Source organism: Papio anubis, chromosome 10, assembly GCF_008728515.1.
Source record: "Papio anubis isolate 15944 chromosome 10, Panubis1.0, whole genome shotgun sequence".
NCBI lineage: Eukaryota > Metazoa > Chordata > Mammalia > Primates > Cercopithecidae > Papio > Papio anubis.
Window position 1 is genome coordinate 91,861,779 of NC_044985.1, and position 21,332 is coordinate 91,883,110.

Sequence of the window (21,332 nt, forward strand, 5' to 3'; positions counted from 1 at the left end):
AAATATTTAAAACAAAACCGCATGTAACATGCAGCATGTAGCCTGTCATCTGCTACAAAAGAGGTATGGATGGGGCCCACTGGTAGCTTAGAGGAGGGAGAAATCAACACTCCTGGTGGGGAGAGGGTTGGCAAAGCAGGTGGCACTGGATCTGAGTGTAGAAGATAAACAGATATTCACTTGGTGAACAAATGCAGGACAGAAGAGAGTACAACAGGCAGAAACAAACATAACAACCCCTCTGTATGTATATGTGATAATTAAATACATGGCTATTATATGTTGATTATAAATTTCTTGTACATAAACATAGAATTCAATATGACCATTTTCTTATATTGCAAAGCTTATATCAAAGTTTTTGTTCTTTATAGGAATGCAAAAAAATACATCATTTAAAAAATAAACATCTAATTTTTTTCCTTATAAGCAATTATTTTTGAGGTACCTGTTGTGTTGTGTGATCCTATAGCATCCTGCAGAGTTAGAGTTACAGAATTAGAGAACTTTACAGTCTCTGAAAATCCAGGCCACAAAGAGGCAACTAGAATTAGCCAAAATCTTCAACTATCTAACCAGATTGGAAATAACAGTTATTCCTCACTTTTATTTTTGAGGCATATATGAATAGACACAGGTACATGCCAGATACCGTAGCAGGCATTAGGCATCCAGTGGAGAATAAAACAAGCATGGCCCTGTCTTTAGGTGTGAGAGCCCACAGTTCGGTGGGAAAGAAAGAATTGGGTTTAAATATTTTATTTATCATGATTAAATATTTGCGATATTTAAATACCTTAACATGTGGAAAAGACTGATGGTGTTTTGGGAAATGAAGTACAACCCACTTGAAACTGTTGCTAAAAAATGATGTATTGTACAATTCAATTAGTCTTCCTGGCTCTATTGAGCAGTGTTTATATGGAGTCAGGGCCCTGCTGAATTAGGTTAACAATGCTACCTTTTAGTAGGTGAACAGAGCGACAGAGGGCACTGGCCAGTCTCCCAGGCCTTAAAAGGCTTCTCTCTTCAGGTGGTACTTAAGCCCAAAAGGAAGAAAAAAATCTTTTACAGAGAAAGTAAAAGCAGTGAGACAAATGGAACAGCAGCCACTGACATCAGTATTCATAAACTGAAATTACAAAAAACAAAAACAGAGCTCTTTTCAACCATGTCGGAGGCGCTGCCTTCACCAGTTGTTACTAGCAGCAGGCATATGGTGCACATCGCTACCGCTGCTGCCTGAGTACGTGAACAAATCCCCACCATGTTCAGCCATTTTTGGCAGCAAGGCTGAGCGCATGAGCTCATTTTTGAGAATCAGCCACTAACAATCGGTGAGGGAATTTTTGAGAGAACTCAAAATCTGGCATGGGATACTATTTTTGCAAAATAGAGCATTGTATCCCCACTGATTTCCTAAGTTCTAAATGACCCTCCATACTGGCATGAGGATTGCACTCTCAAACTCAACTCGAATTGAAAAAGAAAATGTTAAAAAAAAGTTACTCAGGAACAAAAGCCAAAGATATTCTTAGGTGATAAAGTTTATGTGAGAAAAAGTATTTTGTTAACATAAATATTACATGAATTATATGTGAACACTGACTATGTTCCAACTAAGAGCTAAGAGCTACTGTCCTACTTCTTGCCAACCAAACTATGAAAAACCTAAAAAGTCTGCTGCCAATTCTGATGTAAAGAAAAATTCAGCTCATAGTCAGGTGCACATGAATGAGCTCAAAACTCTATTTTAAAAAATGAATGGTTTGGACTGGCACTCTTTTCCACGATACCACTCCATTCACATTAGTATTAGTATTGACCTATTAGTATTTTACCAAATAATATTTAATATTTATTAATGATATTCATTCTATTCATATGAATGAATTTCTTTCCATAGCTTTTGTAGCTTATAAACAGAATAGTTTGAGCTATAAGAACTCAACACTGTAACGGTGATTATGCCGCAGTTTATGAACTGATTATTTCTTCGCAACCCTGCAGACTACATGATTCAAGAGAAATGAGAGAGAGGAATCCAAGAGGAAACAGGCCTCCTGCCCTACCTCACATTCAGGAGGAGTTGGAGAAAATGGTAAAATCACATTATGATTAGCTACAAACTAATAATTACCATTTACACATATACATTTATAAGTAAACACATATGTCATTTGATTTGAACATTATTAAGTATCACCAGTGTAGATTCAAACACAATACAACTTTTGTTACACTGGTGACAGCCACCTCTTAAAAACAAAGTTCTTGAATGTTGTTCAGGTTTGCGTAATCCTGAGGGAGAGTGTTCTGGTATGCTCCCCCACAAAAATAGCCCCTGGTGATAACGCAATGGGGCAAAGGGAATGTTTAACCATAGATAGCAATTTGGAGATGACATGGTATTATGATGGTGGTAGTGAGGACTTTATTTTTATTAAAGGAGGAAAATGTATCAGAATGAAACATGAATAAGAAGGACTCATAGAATAACAGACTAGTAAAGATAATCTAATTCAATTTTCCTCAATTTGTGTTCCAAGGAACACTAGTCCCACAAAAAAGTCGTTCTGAGGTCCAATAAGATGTATGCCACACACCACTTTCTTTCCTTGGAGATTCAAAGCACAGCATGTTTGCATATTAAAACTGAGACATCTCGTACCGAAGAAAACCTGCTTAACCCAGCCACTTCTCAAAGCTATTTGACTATAGACAGGGCAGCTGTTCAGTGCTGCACAGGATGCATGGGCGGTGGGAGTGTGGGAGATAAGATCCAGCCTGGACCCCCACTCACCAGCCAGAAGAAAGGGTATCTTTCTCTATCTCGCTGCGTCCTCTTGCTAAGCTATGAGTTTGCTGAGCTGTGTTCTGAAGGCGCCCTTTTCCAATTCCCATAAAGCTGGCCTAGCTGTGGCCCTCCTTTTTGTGTAACACCTACTAACATGAAAGAATCTGGTGATGCTCCATGGAATACACTTTGAGAAACACTGAACTAATCCATTGCCTGTATTTAGCAGAAGAGAAAATTGAGTACAAAGAGCGTAAGTAACTTATTTGTGGTCATGTCATGGTAGAATTAGAGCCAGAACTCAGATCCCTGGATACTCTGCTCTGTGCTTTTTAGCATTGTTTACATTCACAATTCTTATTATTATTATTTATTTTATTTTATTTATTTATTTATTTTTTTGAGACAGAGTCTCGCTCTGTCACCCAGGCTGGAGTGCAGTGGCCGGATCTCAGCTCACTGCAAGCTCTGCCTCCTGGGTTCATGCCATTCTCCTGCCTCAGCCTCCCGAGTAGCTGGCACTACATGTGCCCGCCACCTTGCCCAGCTAGTTTTTTGTATTTTTTAGTAGAGACGGGGTTTCATCGTGTTAGCCAGGATGGTCTCGATCTCCTGACCTCGCGATCCGCCCATCTCGGCCTCCCAAAGTGCTTACAGGCTTGAGCCACCGCGCCCGGCCCACAATTCTTATTTTTTAATCATGTTACCATACTCTATCAGCTTATCACTCCATAAAAGAGTTTTCCTGCCCCTTCTCCATCTTACAGCAAGTAGGCAACAAAAGACGACTAACCTATAATGTGATTAAGCAGGACACTGACACGTAGGATCCCATTTGATTTTAACTTTAAAATAAAACTGAAGTTCAGTAACATTTCATTTATATAAAAGTTACTTGTTTGTGCAATTTATTTTATTTTATTTTAGAGACAAGGTTTTGCTCTGTTGCCCAGGCTGGCTGGAATGCAGTGGCATGGTCAAAGTTCACTGTAACTTCAAACTTCTGGGCTCAAGGGATCCTCCCATCTCAGCCTCTGGAGTAGTTAGGTAGGACTATAGGTGCATGCCACCATGCCTGGCTAATTTTTAAAATTTTTTGTAGAGATGGCGTCTTGCTATGCTGCCCGAGCTGGTCTTGAACCCCTGGTCTCAAGCAAATTCTTCTGCTTCAGCCTCCAAAAGCACTAGGATTATAGGCATGAGCCACTGCGCCCAGTCTATTTGTGTATTTTTTTTACTGTCTTTCTCGTTTCACTGGAATAAGAGCATCCATGAGGGCAGAAACTATGTCCCCAGTGCCTAGAACAGTGAGCACAATAAATATCCAATAAATACTTGTTGAACAAATGAATGAATAATTTACAATGCTCGGGCCATAACTTTGAAGCACACACTCTTGCTTTAGACATAATTCCTACAGCTTGGTTATTTGTTTCTAAGTTCATAACATACTTAGAGTCAATAAAGAAGAAAAGATAGCTAGAGGCAGCACGGAGACAACAGAAGTGACCGCTGACATCCTGGCACCAAGAGAAGAGAGGCAACTACAGGAAGCTACAAGGTGAAAACAAAGAGCATACAACCCTGATTGAGGGCAACTTGGCACTATCCATCAAACTGACGAATGTACATACCTACATCTAGGAAGTTATCTACAGACAGTTTTGTTCATCAGTGAAAAAAAATTATATTCAATATTATGTAGAAAGTTATTCATTGAGTTACTGTCTATAATAGCAAAAGACGGGAAAAATCTAAATGTCCATAAAAAAAAGAACTTGTTAGACAAATTAGTGTGTGTGTGTAAGATTCATGATGAAATAATTTAAAAAGTGCAAGGAAGAGTTTTATTATCTAAATGGAAAGCTCTCTAAGCACACAGTGTATACTATATTGTCATTTTTGTTTGAAAAAATACATGTATATAAAATATCTCTGGAAGGATACATGAGAAAGGAGTGTTTTGGTTGCCTCTGAGAAGAATGGGGTGAGTAAAAAGGAGATTATTTATATATGTACGCATGCCCCCTTTTACTTTTTGAACCTTGAACTTACTGAAAGTATACTATATTCAAAAAAGAAGAATGAATAAGGCTGGGCGCAGTGGCTCACGCCTGTAATCCTAGCACTTTGGGAGGCCAAGGCGGGTGGATCACGAGGTCAGGAGATTGAGGCCATCTTGGCTAACACGGTGAAACCCTGTCTCTACTAAAAATACAAAAAAAAAAAAAAAAAAATAGCCGGGTGTAGGTGGTGCCATGCCTGTAGTCCCAGCTACTCGGGAGGCTGAGGCAGGAGAATGGCGTGAACCCAGGAGGCAGAGCTCGCAGTGAGCCGAGATCATGCCACTGCACTCCAGCCTGGGAGACAGAGCGAGACTCCAGCCCCTCCTCCCCCAAAAAAGAAGAATGAATAAAATATAGCAGTGCAAGGCATTTAGGGGAAAAACAGCCTCACTTACCACATTAAACCCTCAAGTTATCTATCACAGGACAGAACAATCATTTACATTAATAATTCTGGTCCAGGCACAGTGGCTCACACCTATAATCCCAACACTTTGGGAGGCCAAGGTAGGAGGATTGCTTTAGGTCAGGAGTTTGAGACCAGCCTGGGCAACACAGCGAGACCTTGTCTCCACCAAAAACGAATTCAGAAATTAGCCAGGTGTGGTGGCATACGCCTGTAGTCCCAACTACTCAGGAAGCTGGGGTGGGAGGAATGCTTGAGCACCAGAGTTCAAGGCTGCAGTGAGCTACAATCATGCCAACTGCACTCCAGCCTGGGTAACAGAGCAAGACCCTGTCTCTAAAAAAAAAAAAAATTATGATTCCAAGGCATTAAAAAAGTTAATTTTTAATATATATTTTCTTAAATAGAATATGACAGTTAAAATTTATAAAATTATAAAAGTAATATAATCCCATTACTGTAAATTTGGAGAATAAAGATCAACAGAGAAAAAATATATCTATAATGTTACCACAATAAAATAACCGCTTATTGCTTTGGTAAAACATTTCCTTCCTGTATTTATTCCCATCTCTATCATAAAAATTCATAGCCAAAATCATAATAAAATCAATTCTAACGGTAATGCTTCTTAGTCCTGTTAAAATAGTCACTGTGGGCTAATGGAGGAGGAATTAGGAAATCTTCAGTTTAATTACAATTTGTTCTCAGAATCTCCAAATGACTCTGATTAAGGTTTTTCCCATCAGTGAGCTTTTCCTCAGCTCCGCAAGGGCAGTAGAGCTTGCTTTGAATACCTCTCAAGATATAGAGATAGGAAATGGTTTATGTAACATGGAAAACCCCTAGCTAAATGGAATGTGAATATTCAAGCTAGGATACAAACACTTTTTTTTAAAAACAAAACTAAGGGAAACTATTTGGAAGAGTTGGGGTTGTTTGATTTCCTTCCCATCTCTTTGCGACGCTTGATATTTTTGATTAGGGGGACAGGGAAAGTTATCTTCAAAGAGATTTTATTAGAAAATGGCTATAGAAATTGAGGATAGGGTTTAGCTGCTTCCTAATCTTGGAGCTTAATTCAATCTTCAGTATAACACCAGAAAATAGATGAAATACTGCTTTAAAAATAATTAGGATTATTAATATTCCAGAGGGCAGGCCAGGAAATGCTTCAGATGACAGATTTCATTCTGTTCAGCAAAACCATTTTTTTACTCTTTTAAATGGATATTGAAGCCAGTCACATACTTGCTATTAAGGATAGCAGGCAGATCTAACAGAACGATGTCTGGTCTTGAAAACTGATAGGTCTGAATTGATCCTCACAATTAGGAGAATTAAGTTAAATCCTGATATCTGAGCAAAGACAGACAGACGCTGGACTAAATGGAATACAGTTACTTAATGCCAATAAGAGATGATCCAGATAAAATTCACCAGTTCCCTTTTTGCTTTAAAATCTTCCTTGGTCCACTAAGAACTTGGGAAGGAGTGGACTGACAAAGGAGATTTTCCTCATGTGCAACATGGATAAAGCGAGTGTACCTAATATCTTCAATTACCTACCTATCCTCTCAAAATCAAATCTAATTACTTGAATGACCACCACAACAAAACATCCTGCTTTACAGAGAGATTTTGAGTGTCAATGATGGCTAAATTGGTGATTTCTGTGACCTTCAGAGCTCATTGCAAACAGACTCGGATCTCCTCCTCCATTTCATGCCTTCATCAACCATGCTTCCATTTTCATTTTTCTTATTCAGTGCCACGTTTTCTGCTTTTGCTTTACTAATTGGTGTGTACTCTGGTGGCAGGTACTACACGCCTAAACTCTCAATGGATCACAGGGCTGGGACTGCCTCACTTACTTCCTCTCTAGACACCTCTCATAGTTGTCAAAGCCCCGCTCCAAGCAGATTAATCCAAAACTTCTAAGCCAAGCTCAACTAGCATTCTTTCCCTCTAAATAATTTTTTATCTAATACACACATGGCAAATATATTTATAGTCTATATTCAAAGTGTCAAGTACAAGAAGCAGAGGATAGAATGATAATTTTGTCTGGCAGAGAAGAAAGAAAGAATCAGGAGAGGAAAAGAGGTTTTAAGCTGGGTTTTAGGATTTGCTGTTGTGGGTGAGGGCAAGAGGAAGACAAGAGGTATGAAACAGCATGGCATGACAGGGATATAGACGGATGGCTGTAATATTAATGAAGAGACTGGTGCTGGGAAACGGTTATGGATGAAGGAGCTAGGAAGGCAGGCAGGGGCTAAGGATCACGGAGGCTAAGAGAATTGTATTTGTCCTGTATACAATTGTAGTAAAAGCTAACCATAACTGAGGGCTTATGATGCACCACACCCTGTGCCAGGTGCTTTCTGTGAAATCACTTATTTAAGCAAACAGCAACCTTATGAACTGGGCTCTATTATTATTTCCATTCTAAAGTTGAAGAAACCAAGACTGAGAGAGAGTAAGAAACTTACTTAAGGTAAGATTAGGACCTTTCTTTTGAAATATACTAACCAGAGAGCGACGCTTAAAGGCAGGAAGTGCAAATAGGAGGCTCCTAACTTCCTCCATGTGAGTGAGACTGAGGGTTTGAGTTAGTGTGGTGGGACTGGAGTACAGTGGAGAGCATGGTCTCAAGAGCTAAAATGAAGGCTTAGTTTTGCTAACTGCTTAGGCAGCGTAGGTGTGGCAGAGGGAGGAGTCCAGGATGTCTCCCACATCTGGTAGTGGTGACTGTGGGCCATTCACCAAGACAGGTAATGTGCACTCGGGGGAACATCTGGTGAGTGTGATGTGATAAGGCCAATTTGGGAAATGTTGAGTTTGATGTTCCCAGGGGACAGGCTTCATGCTTTCATTCATTTAATATACATTCCTGCTTATCTACTATATGCCAGAACTGTGCTAAAACACATTCCGTACGCCCAGAGAGCTCACCTTTATAGAGAAAATAGACAAGCAACTAGCTGTTATATAGATGTTATTATGATAATGAAAATAGTAACAGCTTCCATTCATTAAGTACTTATCACAGTCATTTGCTAAGTGCTTTTCTTATATTATCCCAATTCACACAACTCTTTTAGGTAAATATGTGAAATGATGATGGGAGCAAATGCTTATTTGGTACACACTATGTGCTAAGCACTGTTCTAAACATGACACATGCATTAACCCATTTACCCAGCAGTAACTCTATAAGGCATTAATATCCTCATTTTACATATGAGGAAACTGACACCTAGAAAGTCTAAATAACTTGTCTAGGTTAAACAGCTAACTAACAAGTGACAATGCCAAGACTTGGGCCCTGGCAGTCTGGGCTGGTTTTACAGATTACAGAACTGAGGCTCTAAGAAATTCAAGCAATTTGCCCCAACAAATCAAGCACCTGATAACAGGTAGAGGTTTTAACTCCAAGTTCCTGCTATTAATCCCTTAATAAGTGCAATTCTTGGCCGGGTGCGGTGGCTCACGCCTGTAATCCCAGCACTTTGGGAGGCTGAGGTGGGCGGATCATGAGGTCAGGAGATCGAGACCATCCTGGCTAACACGGTGAAACCCTGTCTCTACTAAAAATACAAAAAAAATTAGCAGGGCGTGGTGGCAGGTGCCTGTAGTCCCAGCTACTCGGGAGGCTGAGGCAGGAGAATGGCGTGAATCCGGGAGGTGGAGCTTGCAGTGAGCCGAGATCGTGCCACCGCACTCCAGCCTGAGTGACAGAGTGAGACTGCATCTCAAAAAAAAAAAAAAAGAGTCCAATTCTCAAGGTCCACATGACACGATGGTGGCACGAAGAAGAGAGCCAGCAATGTAGTCAACAGGGAATGGTAGGGAGCAACAAAAAAACTGTCACCACGGAGGACATGCCTTCTTTAGCTCTCAAAGAATAAGCAGGGATTCCCTAGATGGATAAAAATATCTGGAGCACAGGTGGAAAGATGGTCACTAAACAAGAGAAGGGGTTCTTCTTTCTCTCAAGTTAGGAGGGAAAACAGGATAGGTACAAATACGGACAGATTTGTAGATATTCATATTCATATTTCATAACTTCATTTTTCTCCTTGAATAGGAGACAAGGTCATATGCTGAGAATAACTAGGAAGAGGCATCTTGAAAACAGTGAAGATTTAGATGATTATTGGGTAGAACTGGAAACAGAGTTGCCCAGGGATATATTAGAAAAGGACATAAGCCAATTGACCACTCACAATTTTCATGTTTGTTTTATAAGACTTCAAAGATTCCAGGTAGGGGACAGCTCTAGGACCCTTCCCCACCTACTTTCTCCCAGGTAACATAGCTCCAATGAAAGTAAGTCTCAGACATCTGTTAGCAAGGTGGCATCAAAACAGACATACACACACAGACCAATGCAACAGAACAAGAACCCAGAAATAAATCCACGCCTTTACAACCAACTCATTTTCAACAAAGCTGCCAAGGACCTATACTGGGGAAAGGACAGTCTCTTCAGTAAATGGTGCTGGGAAAAGTGGATATCCATATGCAGAAGAATGAAACTAGACCCTTCAGGATATACAAAAAATCAAATAAAAATGTATTAAAGACTGAAATGTAAGACTTGACAAATAAAATGACCAGAAGGAAGCACTGAAAAAATGCTTCAGAACATTGGCCTGGGCAAAGATTTTTTGGGTAAGACCTCAAAAGCACAGGCAACAAGAGCAAAAATAGATAAGTAGGATTACATCAAGCTAAAAAGCTTCCACACAGCAAAAGAAACAACCAACAAAGTGAAGAGACAATGTACCAAATGGAAGAAAATATGTGCAAGCCATTAATCTGACAAGGGATTAATAAACAGAATATATAAGCAACTCAACCCAATAGCAACAAAAATAAATCTTATTTTAAAATGAGCAAAAGATCTGAATAGACAATTCTCAATAAACGCATACAAATAGCCAACAGGTATGTTAAAAAATGTTCAACATCACTAATCATTAGGGAAATGCAAATCAAAACCACAATGAGATATCATCTTACTCCAGTTAAAATGGCTGTTACTCAAAAGACAGAAAATAACAGATGCTGGTGAGGATGTGGAGAAAAGGGAATGAATGCTCAGACACTGTTAGTGGGAATGTAAATTAGTACAGCCACTGTGGAAAACAGTCTGGGAGTTCTTCAGTAAACTAAAAATAGAACTAACATATGACCCAGCAATCTCACTGCTAGATATATATCCAAAAGAAGGTAGATATGGAATCAACTTAAGTGCCCATCAATGGACAAATGGATAATGTGGTATATCTGCACAATGCGATATTATTCAGCCATAAAAAAGAATAAAATTCTTGTCCAGGTGTGGTGGCTCATGCCTTTGGGAGGCCGAGGTGGGAAGACTGCTTGAGATCAGGAGTTCGAGGCCAGCCTGGGCAACATGGCAAAACCCTGACTCTACAAAAAATATAAAAATTAGTCAGATGTAGTGGTGTGCACCTATGGTCCCAGCTAGCTGGCAGGCTGAGGTGGGAGGACTGCTTGAGCCTAGGAGGTCAAGGCTGCAGTGAGCCATGACCGTGCCACTGCACTCCACACCTTGAGTGACAGAGTGAGACCCTGTTTCAAAAAAAAAAAAAAAAAAAGAATAAAATTCTCTCATTTGCAGCAACATGGATAGAACTGGAAATTAAAGTGAAATAAGTCGGCTCAGCCCGGTGGCTCACTCCTGTAATCCCAGCACTTTGGGAGGCCAAGGAGGGTGGATCACAAGGTCAAGAGATCGAGATCATCCTGGCCAACATGGTGAAACCCCGTCTCTACTAAAAAATACAAAAATTAGCTGGGCATGGTGGTGCATGCCTGTAGCGCCAGTTACTCAGGAGGCTGAGGAATGAGAACCACTTGAACCTGGAAGGCGGAGGTTGCAGTGAGCCGAGATCGCGCCACTGCACTCCAGCCTGGAGACAGAGCAAGACTCCGTCTCAAAAAAAAAAAAAAAGAAAGAAAGAAAAAGAAAGAAAAAAAGAAATAAGGCAGGCACAGACAAGACAAATATCACACATTTTCACTCACATGTAGGAGCAAAAAAATTGATCTCATGGAGGTAGTGAGTAAAATGGTGGTTACCAAAGGCTAAGAAAAGTAGGGGGAAGAGGGGAATGAAGAAAGGCTGGTTAATGGGTATAAAAATATAGTTGGAAGCCGGGCGCGGTGGCTCAAGTCTGTAATTCCAGCACTTTGGGAGGCCGAGGCGGGTGGATCACGAGGTCAGGAGATCGAGACCATCCTGGCGAACACGGTGAAACCCCGTCTCTCCTAAAAATACAAAAAAATTAGCTGGGCGTGGTGGTGCGCGGCCTGTAGTCCCAGCTACTCGGAGGCTGAGGCAGGAGAATGGCGTGAACCCGGGAGGCGGAGCTTGCAGTGAGCCGAGATCGCGCCACTGCACTCCAGCCTGGGTGACAAAGCGAGACTCCATCTCAAAAAAAAAAAATAAATAAATAATAAAAATATAGTTGGAAAGAGAAGTTCTAGTGTTTGATAGCATAGTAGGGCAATTACAGTTCATAACAATTTATTGTATATTTCAAAAATAGCTAGAAGAGAACATTTTGAATGTTCCCAACCCAAAGAAATGATAAATATTTTGAGGTGATGGATAATCTGATTTAATTATTACACACAGTATGTGTGTATCAAAATATTACGTATACCCCATAAACATGTACAACTATTATGGATCAATTTTAAAAGCAGTCATACAGCCTGTTTCCATATTGAAGCACCTTGCACAGAAGGTACATTCAAGGCAGATGTCACAACATTCTGGCAGAAGGATCAGAAAAGCTTCTGGTCATATCAGAATTGATATGAATTGAAGTATGTTATCTAATATGTGTGTAAGATGCAGGATCATAACAGAATCCTAAGCTTAGAGTGCTACCCCAGTAGAGAATTAGATTCCTGGACTCGCCAAATTCTACTACCTTTTTTATGCAAGGGTCGAAATGCTGTACCATATAGCTAACCAATTTATATATCTTGAAGACTACTAGGTTGAAAAGAAAGTTGAGATGTCCAATAGGCAATTAAAGCCACAGATTTCAATATTAGTAGCAAAACTGGAGCTGCAGATAAAAGTAGGAATTATCAGCATAAGAGTCCTGGTAGTTAAAACCATGTAAGTGAGGGAGAGGCCCAATAGAAAGAGTATAAAGTGGGTAACAAAATAATGAACCTTAAGGAAGCCCACTATTAAAGGTATAGGCAGAGGATGAGAAATTAGAGAAGGTGATTGAAAAACAAGAGTTAGAAGGAGGAGAACTGGGGGTATGTTATCAAAACCAAGGCAAGAGAATTCAAAAGGAGCATGGTCCATCTGGTCAAATAGTGTATCCTAGAGAAGTCTAGTAGAATAAGAAACTGCCAAGGATCAACAAGATTTGGCAAAATTGTGATGGAGACGAGACGAGATTTGGCAAAACTGTGACGGAGAAGAGGAGAAGACCATGAACACAGGCAGAAGGGATAAACTTTCATAAGACAAGTAATGTTTCTTTGGTGGCTGGAAAGAGGACAATGAGGATAGATGCAGATGTAGGCACATTAATAGGTCAGTTGACAGGATTATTGCATAATCACCCCTATTTTCTCTATGAAGTAGAAGATAACGGCACTTCACAGGGTAACTTGGACTGGGTATTTCCTCTCTTTAAGATCACAGATGCTGAAATAAAAGAATCTGATGAAAGCTACTGAATATAAATGGAATACAACTTCAACAAGCTTCCAACATCACATCTAAGTAGGTACTTACTGGCCCCCAAGGCCGGAGACAGCTTTTTTCTCTTATTCCATGCTCCAAGCAATACCCAAACCCTCCTATCGTTCACACAATTCCATCATTCTCACTGATTCAACCATATCATTCTAGCAATTCTCTCTCTTCTGGATAGTTTACATCAGCATAGAAAACATATGGTTATTTTTTTCCTTTAAAACAACACAAAAAATCAAACTTAACTTGACCCCACTTCCCTTCAAGTTACTCCTGACTTCTCTTCTTCTCTTTATAGCAAAAATTCTCAAAAGAGTTGTCTATTCTTGTTTCTTGTTTCTCTCTCTATTCTATGTTGAACCCATTTCAATCAGACCTTTGCTCCCACCACTCCATTCAAACTGCTCTCATTAAGGTCACTAATTACCTCCACATTACTAAAGCCAATCGTCGGTTCTCAGTGCTCATCTTATTTGACCTATCAGCATCTGTCACAATTCATCTGGAAACACTTTCTTCACGTGGCTTGTCAGACACCCTGGGATCCTTCTACCTCACTGCTCACTCCTTCTTGGCCTCCTTTGCTGGTCCCTCCTCTTGCCTCTAGGCTCCTAAGTTTGAGTGTCCCCATGCTTACTATTCCTTTTCTCCTCTATTGACTTGCATTTTTATAGCCACTAAGACTGCTATTTATACTTCCTGAATAGCTTCCTTGGCTGTTAGCAGTTACTTTGCAAAGCTATTAGCATATACCTGAGATTCTCACTTGCTCTCCTTTTTAAAAAACAACAGTGCTGATGAAGGCCTGAGGATGGCTTGGTGTACTGTTCCTTGCTGTTCGCCCCTACTCAGTAGTCTTCATAGCTTCTCTCAAGGTTCTGGTTCTAGTTCCAAAGGCCTGGATTTGCTAGAAGACTGACCTTCACATGAGTAGGAGCGCTATTCTACTATAGGAAATATCTTGGGCCACAGTGGCTCACGCCTGTAATCTCAGCATATTGGGAGGCCAGGGCAAGCAGATCACTTGAGGTCAAGAGTTTGAGACCAGCCTGGGCAACATGGTGAAACCCTGTCTCTACTAAAAATACAAAAATGAGCTGGGCATGGTGGCATGCGTGTGTAATTCCAGCTACTTGGGAGGTTGAGGCACAAGAGTCACTTGAACCCAGGAAGTGGAGGTTGCAATGAGCCAAGATCATGCCACTGCACTCCAGCCTGGGTGATAGAGTGAGACAATGTCTCAAAAAAAAAAAAAAAAAAAAAAAAAACCCAAAAACCCCAACACAAACAAATGAACAAAAACAAAACAAAACAAAACAACAAAACAAACAAAAGAAATATCTTGGATTATATAAGTCCTTGCCTAGAAAGATCACTAGCATGCTCATGTGTGTATTATTTTCCCATTTCTATCTTCCCATAGTGTTGTGATGTTGAAGATCAAATAAAAAATAATGAAAGAGGCTCCTCTCTCAGAATTCTCTTAGCACCAGAAGTAAAAACTGCTCTACATGTCTTTTTAAATGAGGAAACTAATAAGAGTCATAGTTAAGAAGCCTTTCAACTGTGAGATATATAAGAAGCATTAGGTAAGGTCTTGCACCTTTTATGAGACTACCTAATCATATCTGCTTCACATTGTTTGATCACCATCTTTATAATCCACCTGAGAACATATGAACGCCTGAATTATTATTATTAAGTGAACTGAGTTTTTGTACCTACCTTATATTTTGAAGTATCCCAGTTGTGGACTATGCGTGCTGGGATGAGAAAGCTGTCATCCACGTGGCAGCTGCTGCAGTAATACCACCCACTGTAGTTGCACACCTTGGCCTTCCCATTGGAAAGACCTATGGATCGCTGGCAGCCTGTTCAAGGAAAAAGAAAGAATCTATGATTGCTGCTGTACTTTTAACACGACAGAACAAGGTTATAGAGCTCTAACATCATAGAACAAGGTTATATTTCATTTACCTCAAGGTAAATGAAAGTCTGCAACAAAAAAAGAAGTTACAGAGAATAGAGTTGTACAGTTGTGTCCTTTTCTTCCTAGTCTGACAGCCTGTCCCTTCACCTCCTAGGGTATTGCTGTAAGGGTCAAAAACTGGTCCCGTCTCTGGTTTCTTCTGATTCCATCTCTTCTGCATACAGCTGCCAGAGATCAGTCTTTCTACAACCCCACCTTTACCACCTCACTGTCCTGCTCAGAACTCCATTTCCACCAAGCACTTTGCTGAGGGCATCTCATACAGAATCTTGTTTAACCAGCACAACTTCTCTATGAGGAAGATATTATTGACTCTATTTTATAGATGAATAATCTAAGATTTTTATGAGGTTAAGTATCTTGTCTGAATTCACCTAGCCAAAAAAAGCCAGAGTTTGGATTTGGCTCTAAATTTGATGCTAAAATAATCCCCAAAACTGATATGTAGCCTTCCTTTGCTTACTAAATCATCGTAAGGAATTTGGCCTCTGATTGGCTCCACCTCACCTTTCTAACTTTCCCTCCCACTACTGTCCAATGGGAATGTAATCACTTTATTCCAGTCAGAGAACTCTCCTCATTGTTCCCCAAATAAACACAGCGTGCTTACTCCACCCATCGTATATTAACATGTATTACCTCTCCTTACACAGCACCCTCTTCTCTGCTCTTTACTTCAACAAATCTTGCCCAAGACTACTGGTTGCCTACAATGTCCTTTTCAGATCCAAGAAAGTCCATGACTGTGAGCGCTGTCTTGGTACTCTCAGGAAACCTGGGAATAATCACAGCCCTTCCAAAGGAAAGCCATTCGTTTTCTTTAGATAGGAAGAATTACCTTCTACTGAGTATGTAAATTCCATCACAATCATCCCCAAGGACAAAATCCCAGCAGATCCAGAACAGGTAACCAAGAATACACAAACAGCATCATTAATCTGACATTTCCGGTCTACAGTTTTCATTTTAGAAATCCTTCCATGTGGCCCATTTTACGGTTGGGTGCCAAGAACTACATGAATCAAAGAGATCTGACACTAAGCCTATTTCATGAAGTGGGGCAGAAATGAATTACTCTTTCAATACCACTACAATTACTGCTACGACTACGACGACGACGACGACGACTACTACTGCTACTAATATAACGATCAGTGTTGTAACCCTTTTCCATTTTAAGGAGGTCAAACACATTTATTTAACAAACTACCAACCTAAGAAGATTCTGATTCACATGAGCTCCATGAATGAAAGTATCACAAGACTCAGCAGAACTTTCATTTTCATCACAAACACAATGGCATCAGTAATTAATCAGTTTCCCAGTGCATCCTCTAGAAAGAGAATTAGATCTCATTGTTTTTAAATACATGAGAAATGGGAAGAAGATAAATAAATATACCAGTATTAGGCTTCCAGAGCTTGATCCAGTTCCTTTCTAGAATGGCTATTTCTTTACTATTGAGCAGCAAAAAAATCATAATAAGCTCCTGTTCTTCAGACTGGCTGAGGAATGAGAAATGTGTGAAAGATGAGTTAGAACCAACAAACATGTAGCTCCTGACTGATAAAGGAGACCTTGCCACAGTCACAGGGCTGTGAATGTTGGAATGCTGTTCACTGCACTCACTGACTGCATTACTCATTTGGCATTTAGCACGTGCCTCTTTAAATTATCATGCCTTTTCATGGGCTTGTCCAACCAGCACCACGCTAGAAACTCCTCAGATTTTTTTTTTTTGAGACAGAGTCTCACTCTGTTGTCCAAGCTGGAGCACAGTAGCACGATCTTGGCTCACTGCAACCTCCACCTCCCGGGTTCAAGTGATTCTCCTGCCTCAGCCTCCCTAGTAGCAGGGACTACAGGCACGCACCACCATGCCCGGCTAATTTTTGTATTTTCAGTAGAGATGGGGTTTCACCATGTTGACCAGACTGGTCTTGAACTCCTGACCTCGTGATCCATCTGCCTCGGCCTCCCAAAGTGCTAGGATTACAGGCGTGAGCCACTGTGCCTGGCCCAGATCTATGTTTTTATCCTTAGCACTTAACACAGAGCTTTACACATAGCAGACAATCAATAGATATTTATGTTAAAGGGATGATAAACTGAGTACTATCTGGCACATGTACACTCACATAAACTGTATATACAGAAATTTTAATTTTCCATAGTGATTCCAAAACTGATCCTCTTAACCTGATCACCTGCTTCTGAAAACAGCCTTTCATTAACATCCCTGTTAAAATATGTTGCCCATTCTAAGGACTACATATTATCCGTGTTCACATAGGAACTGTGGAACTGGCCAGGCACAGTAGCTCACACTTGTAATCCTACCGCTTTGGGAGGCCGAGGCCGGTGGATTGCTTGAGCCCAGGAGTTTGAGACCAGCCTGGGCAACATGGTAAAACCCCGTCTCTACAAAAAAATTAGTTAGGTATGGTGGCATGGGCTTGTAATCCCAGCTATTGGGTGGGAGGAGCACTTGAACCCAGGAGGTCAAGGCTGCTGTGAGCTGTGATCATGTCACTGTACTCCAGCCTGAGTGACAGAGGAAGGCCCTGTCTCAAAAGGAAAAAAAAAAAAATTAAAAAAAGAAAGAACGAACTGTGGAATAGAGTTCTCTGGAACTTAACATATCCTAGACAGTGGGATACTGTTTCCAAAAATCAGTAGACAAATTGACTGAACACTAAAATGACACTGAGTAGAATCCAGTCTTTCCTAATGACTTAAAAGGTGATCATGATCTTGCAGAAATTCAGGATCATCATTATAGTTTAAATTCTCACCAAAGAACACTAAAAAAAAAAAAAAATTTTGGATATAACAGACATCAGTAAGCATTTGCTGGATATTTATATAATCCCTAGTAGGCACTACTGGGTTTATCTATCTATAATTTTAATGAGCTTATTCTAATTTTCTGGATGCAACACACATAGGCAATATTAACATACACAAACATGCATTTTAAGAAAGCCTATAGCCTAAGAATGTTCACATCAACCAAACACACAGATCCAAAGCTCACCATGCTGGGGGATCAACTCAGTTAACTGAGTTAAACATCCTCGCAACTGTGCACAGGTCTCCAGGCTCATAAAAGACAGAGGGATGAGAGAACATGGATAGAGTCCATTCAGGTTTTAGTTTAGACAAAAGCAGCAGCACATACACACCTACCTTTAGTCCTTGGGTGTCTTTACTTTTATACCTTATTTAGAACCAGGCTATCCTACTCCTGGTGCTGAAATCACCCTAATGACCCAGAAGTAGGTTTGAACCTGTCTGCATGCTCAAAACTACTTTAGGCACATGGTATACAGACCATCACTAGTCTAAAGGCAGGAAGCCTGAGTCTGTTCTTGCCTAAGCACCACTGTGACCCTGCCCATGAAATTCTCTAGGCCTTGCTTCCTCACCACAAAATAAACGTGTTAGCTTTAATTGGTGAGTTGCCAAATTTGAGTGAGCAATGGAATTTTCTGGAGATGTTTGTGAGAAATGTGGACCCTTCTTCCCACTGAGATGATTTTGACTCTGTAGATCTTGGGTAGGGACCAAAAATCTGCATTTCTAATGAGCATCCTCTCCCCTCCCATCCTATCCCCAACTCACACCTGGGACTTTGATGGCTAAAAGCTGAGGATTGCTCCCTGATTTCTAGGTGACCTCCAAGGTCCCTCAAGCTCTAAAATTCTGCTTCTATTCAACAAAAGTGCAGAGGGTGTGCAGACTGCTCAGTGAAAAGCTCAGAATTTGTCACACAGTTTACACTCTAGGCTTCAAAAAAATCAATACTTTAGGTGCTTAGTCAATTTCTAAAAAACTGGCTATGTAGAAACAACCTGACTTCATTTTGCCAGTGTTTTTCCAGAGCATTCTTGTCTCCACTGGGAGTATCCTATTCACTTTAAAAAGAATGAAAACTTTTAACCCCCAAATCCAAAGTATTTGTATTTGAAAGAACACAGAATGGTTGGAAAAGAAGATTAGAGGCTAGTCAGTGGCCTGATGTAGATTCATTTTCTAAAAAACAACACATGCCATTTATTTGAAGAAGGAAACACGAGTTTTTTCAATTAACTGCGAGATTTCCTTTACCATCACAGTAGCAAATCATGGACTAAGAATGTCTAAAACAATTCCCCATAAAAATATACAATCTGGGATTTTACTTTATCATTGTGGGGTTTTTAACAGAGGAAAATTTTTTCTTAATAATCACTGTTACAAAAAACCATTTTTTTAGAGGGTGCCAAAGCTGGACTCTGAAAAGCGACATTATGGGGAGAAAAATAGAGCTGTAAAGTAGAGACAAAAAGTAATTAATTGAAATAACTAATTAGGGCTTATTTACATATTATATTTTTACATACTTTCAAACAGACTTTTCAGCAATGTTTCTAAATTAAAGGGCATTTGTAGTAAAGAACACTCCACATGTTGGATCAAAGCAAATACATTCTTCCCAGACTCTTTTTGAAACTTTTCAGAGTGTATTCAATTCATAGGAACAAAAAACTATCTCACCAGAGAACCCACTGGCCTTTTTTTTATTATTGCTTCCCACTCCACTTCAAATCTTTAATGAACACATGCTCTGAAGAGCTTAGCCTCCCCTCTGATACACTCTTGGAAACAAATGTCACCATTTAACCAAAATCCTATTTGCTGCATGTACAGTCCATTTCCCAAATGGCCTTTCACTAAACACACCAAAAAGAATCTGTTGCTGAGGATTGTGGAAAACTTTGGCATACTTCTCCACAAAAGCACAATCTTTCTTCTAACAAGTGTACCTAGTTAGCTCAACTGGCTGCAGTTGTTGTTACTGAAGCTGCGATCTTGAGGAAGAGCCAGCCACCTTCCCTCTACTTTATGACTATTATCTTCAGTTCTCCTTTCCCTGACCAGCAGTCGGAAAACTCATGGGCATAAGAGGGAAGAACAAGAAAGCCATGGCTGGATCCAAGTGAATCTCTCTCACTAAGGAAGGACCTCATACAGTGCTAAGTGTGGTCAGTTATGCCACTCACTTTCCATCTCTTAAAGTAAGCTTTTACCTAATTCAGTAAGGTAAATCCAGTCTTTTGCATTTAGAAGGCAGAAATGCTCTAGGAAAAGAACAAGGGCAAATAGAAAAGAAGAGAAGGTGCCTTTGTAAAAGGAAGGAAAAGAGATAAAGAGGGCGAGAGGACACATTGTCGTTTTCTCTGTAAAAATAGAAAAAAAAAACCCAAAAAAAACTGGCGAGTTTCACATCTTCTTTTACTTTATGCACCAAGTAGGGAGAGATGTCCACAGGAGTGAGCAACGGGACTTTCCTGTCCCTCCTTCCATCCCTCCATTTTCCTGGCTGGGGACAGTGAGCTGCAGTAAGCACTGTGTAAAATATTGCTTAAAGGCCTATACTTTAATCATATACTCTTTAGACCAGATTTCCCAAAATGAAGAAAAATAGACATGCAGGTTCAAGGAGTTGCTATTTTGCAAGAATTAGGGGTTAAAGTCATAAAGAACTTAGCTTTCCTAGCTTATAGTCTCTAACAATTGCCTCACTAAGTAGTCAAATTTTGAACCTATAGTTTAAAAAATAAGGTATTACATTTGGTATACAATTCAAAGTCCTCCCTGGGATTAGCACAAAGTTAGGCATAAAGAAAGGATTATTTGACACAGGGCACAAGCAATTTTTGCAATGTAGCTTTGAGGTCCATTAAAAGAAGCAGAGGCAAAGCAAACCTGAGCCCCAGACTTGCATCCTCCACTGTCAGAGGGAACAGAGATAAAGTTTGAGACTGACCACACACACATATGTACTCTGAAGTTAACATGGGGAAACTGAGGCTATAGAATTCTATGTAACTGTAGAGTGGAAAGGGCATAAAGAGTGGGGGCCATTGAGAAACATCTACTCAAAAACCAGTGATCCAAAACTTTTTGCATCCCAAGCATCCAAGTTATTTTGTCTTTGGGACAAGGTGGTGATCCATAAAGTAGGAGCTATCTATTTAGTCATAAATCAATTAAGACATTAAACATTTGGATGGAGAATCAGGCACATGCCATTAAGTATGCATTCTGTCAGTTACAAAGCAAATAGTATCTACAGCATCTCAAATAAAACTAAAGGAACAATAGGGGAAATCCGGAAAAAAATCAATTGTGTGCCTCGTGTAATTGCTAATGTGGATAGCATGACATACAGCTGACAGTCTTTGGGTTGAGTTCATGGACTTTAGACTGCAACACTTCAAAATTATTTTCTCCATAAGGCTTTAAGTCCCTTCATAGTGAA

General features: G+C 40.1%; 1 protein-coding gene across 7 annotated transcripts in view; it reads right to left on the bottom strand.

Moving 5' to 3' along the window:
- PLEKHM3 (pleckstrin homology domain containing M3) overlaps positions 1 to 21,332 on the bottom strand; it is a 206,879-nt gene that overhangs the window by 109,082 nt on the left and 76,465 nt on the right. For all 7 annotated transcript variants that reach the window (XM_009182899.4, XM_031651488.1, XM_021923918.2 and 4 more), the window contains one exon: positions 14,760 to 14,905. In XM_009182899.4, coding sequence (XP_009181163.1) covers positions 14,760 to 14,905 — 146 coding nt within the window. The remainder of the gene's footprint in view (positions 1 to 14,759; positions 14,906 to 21,332) is intronic.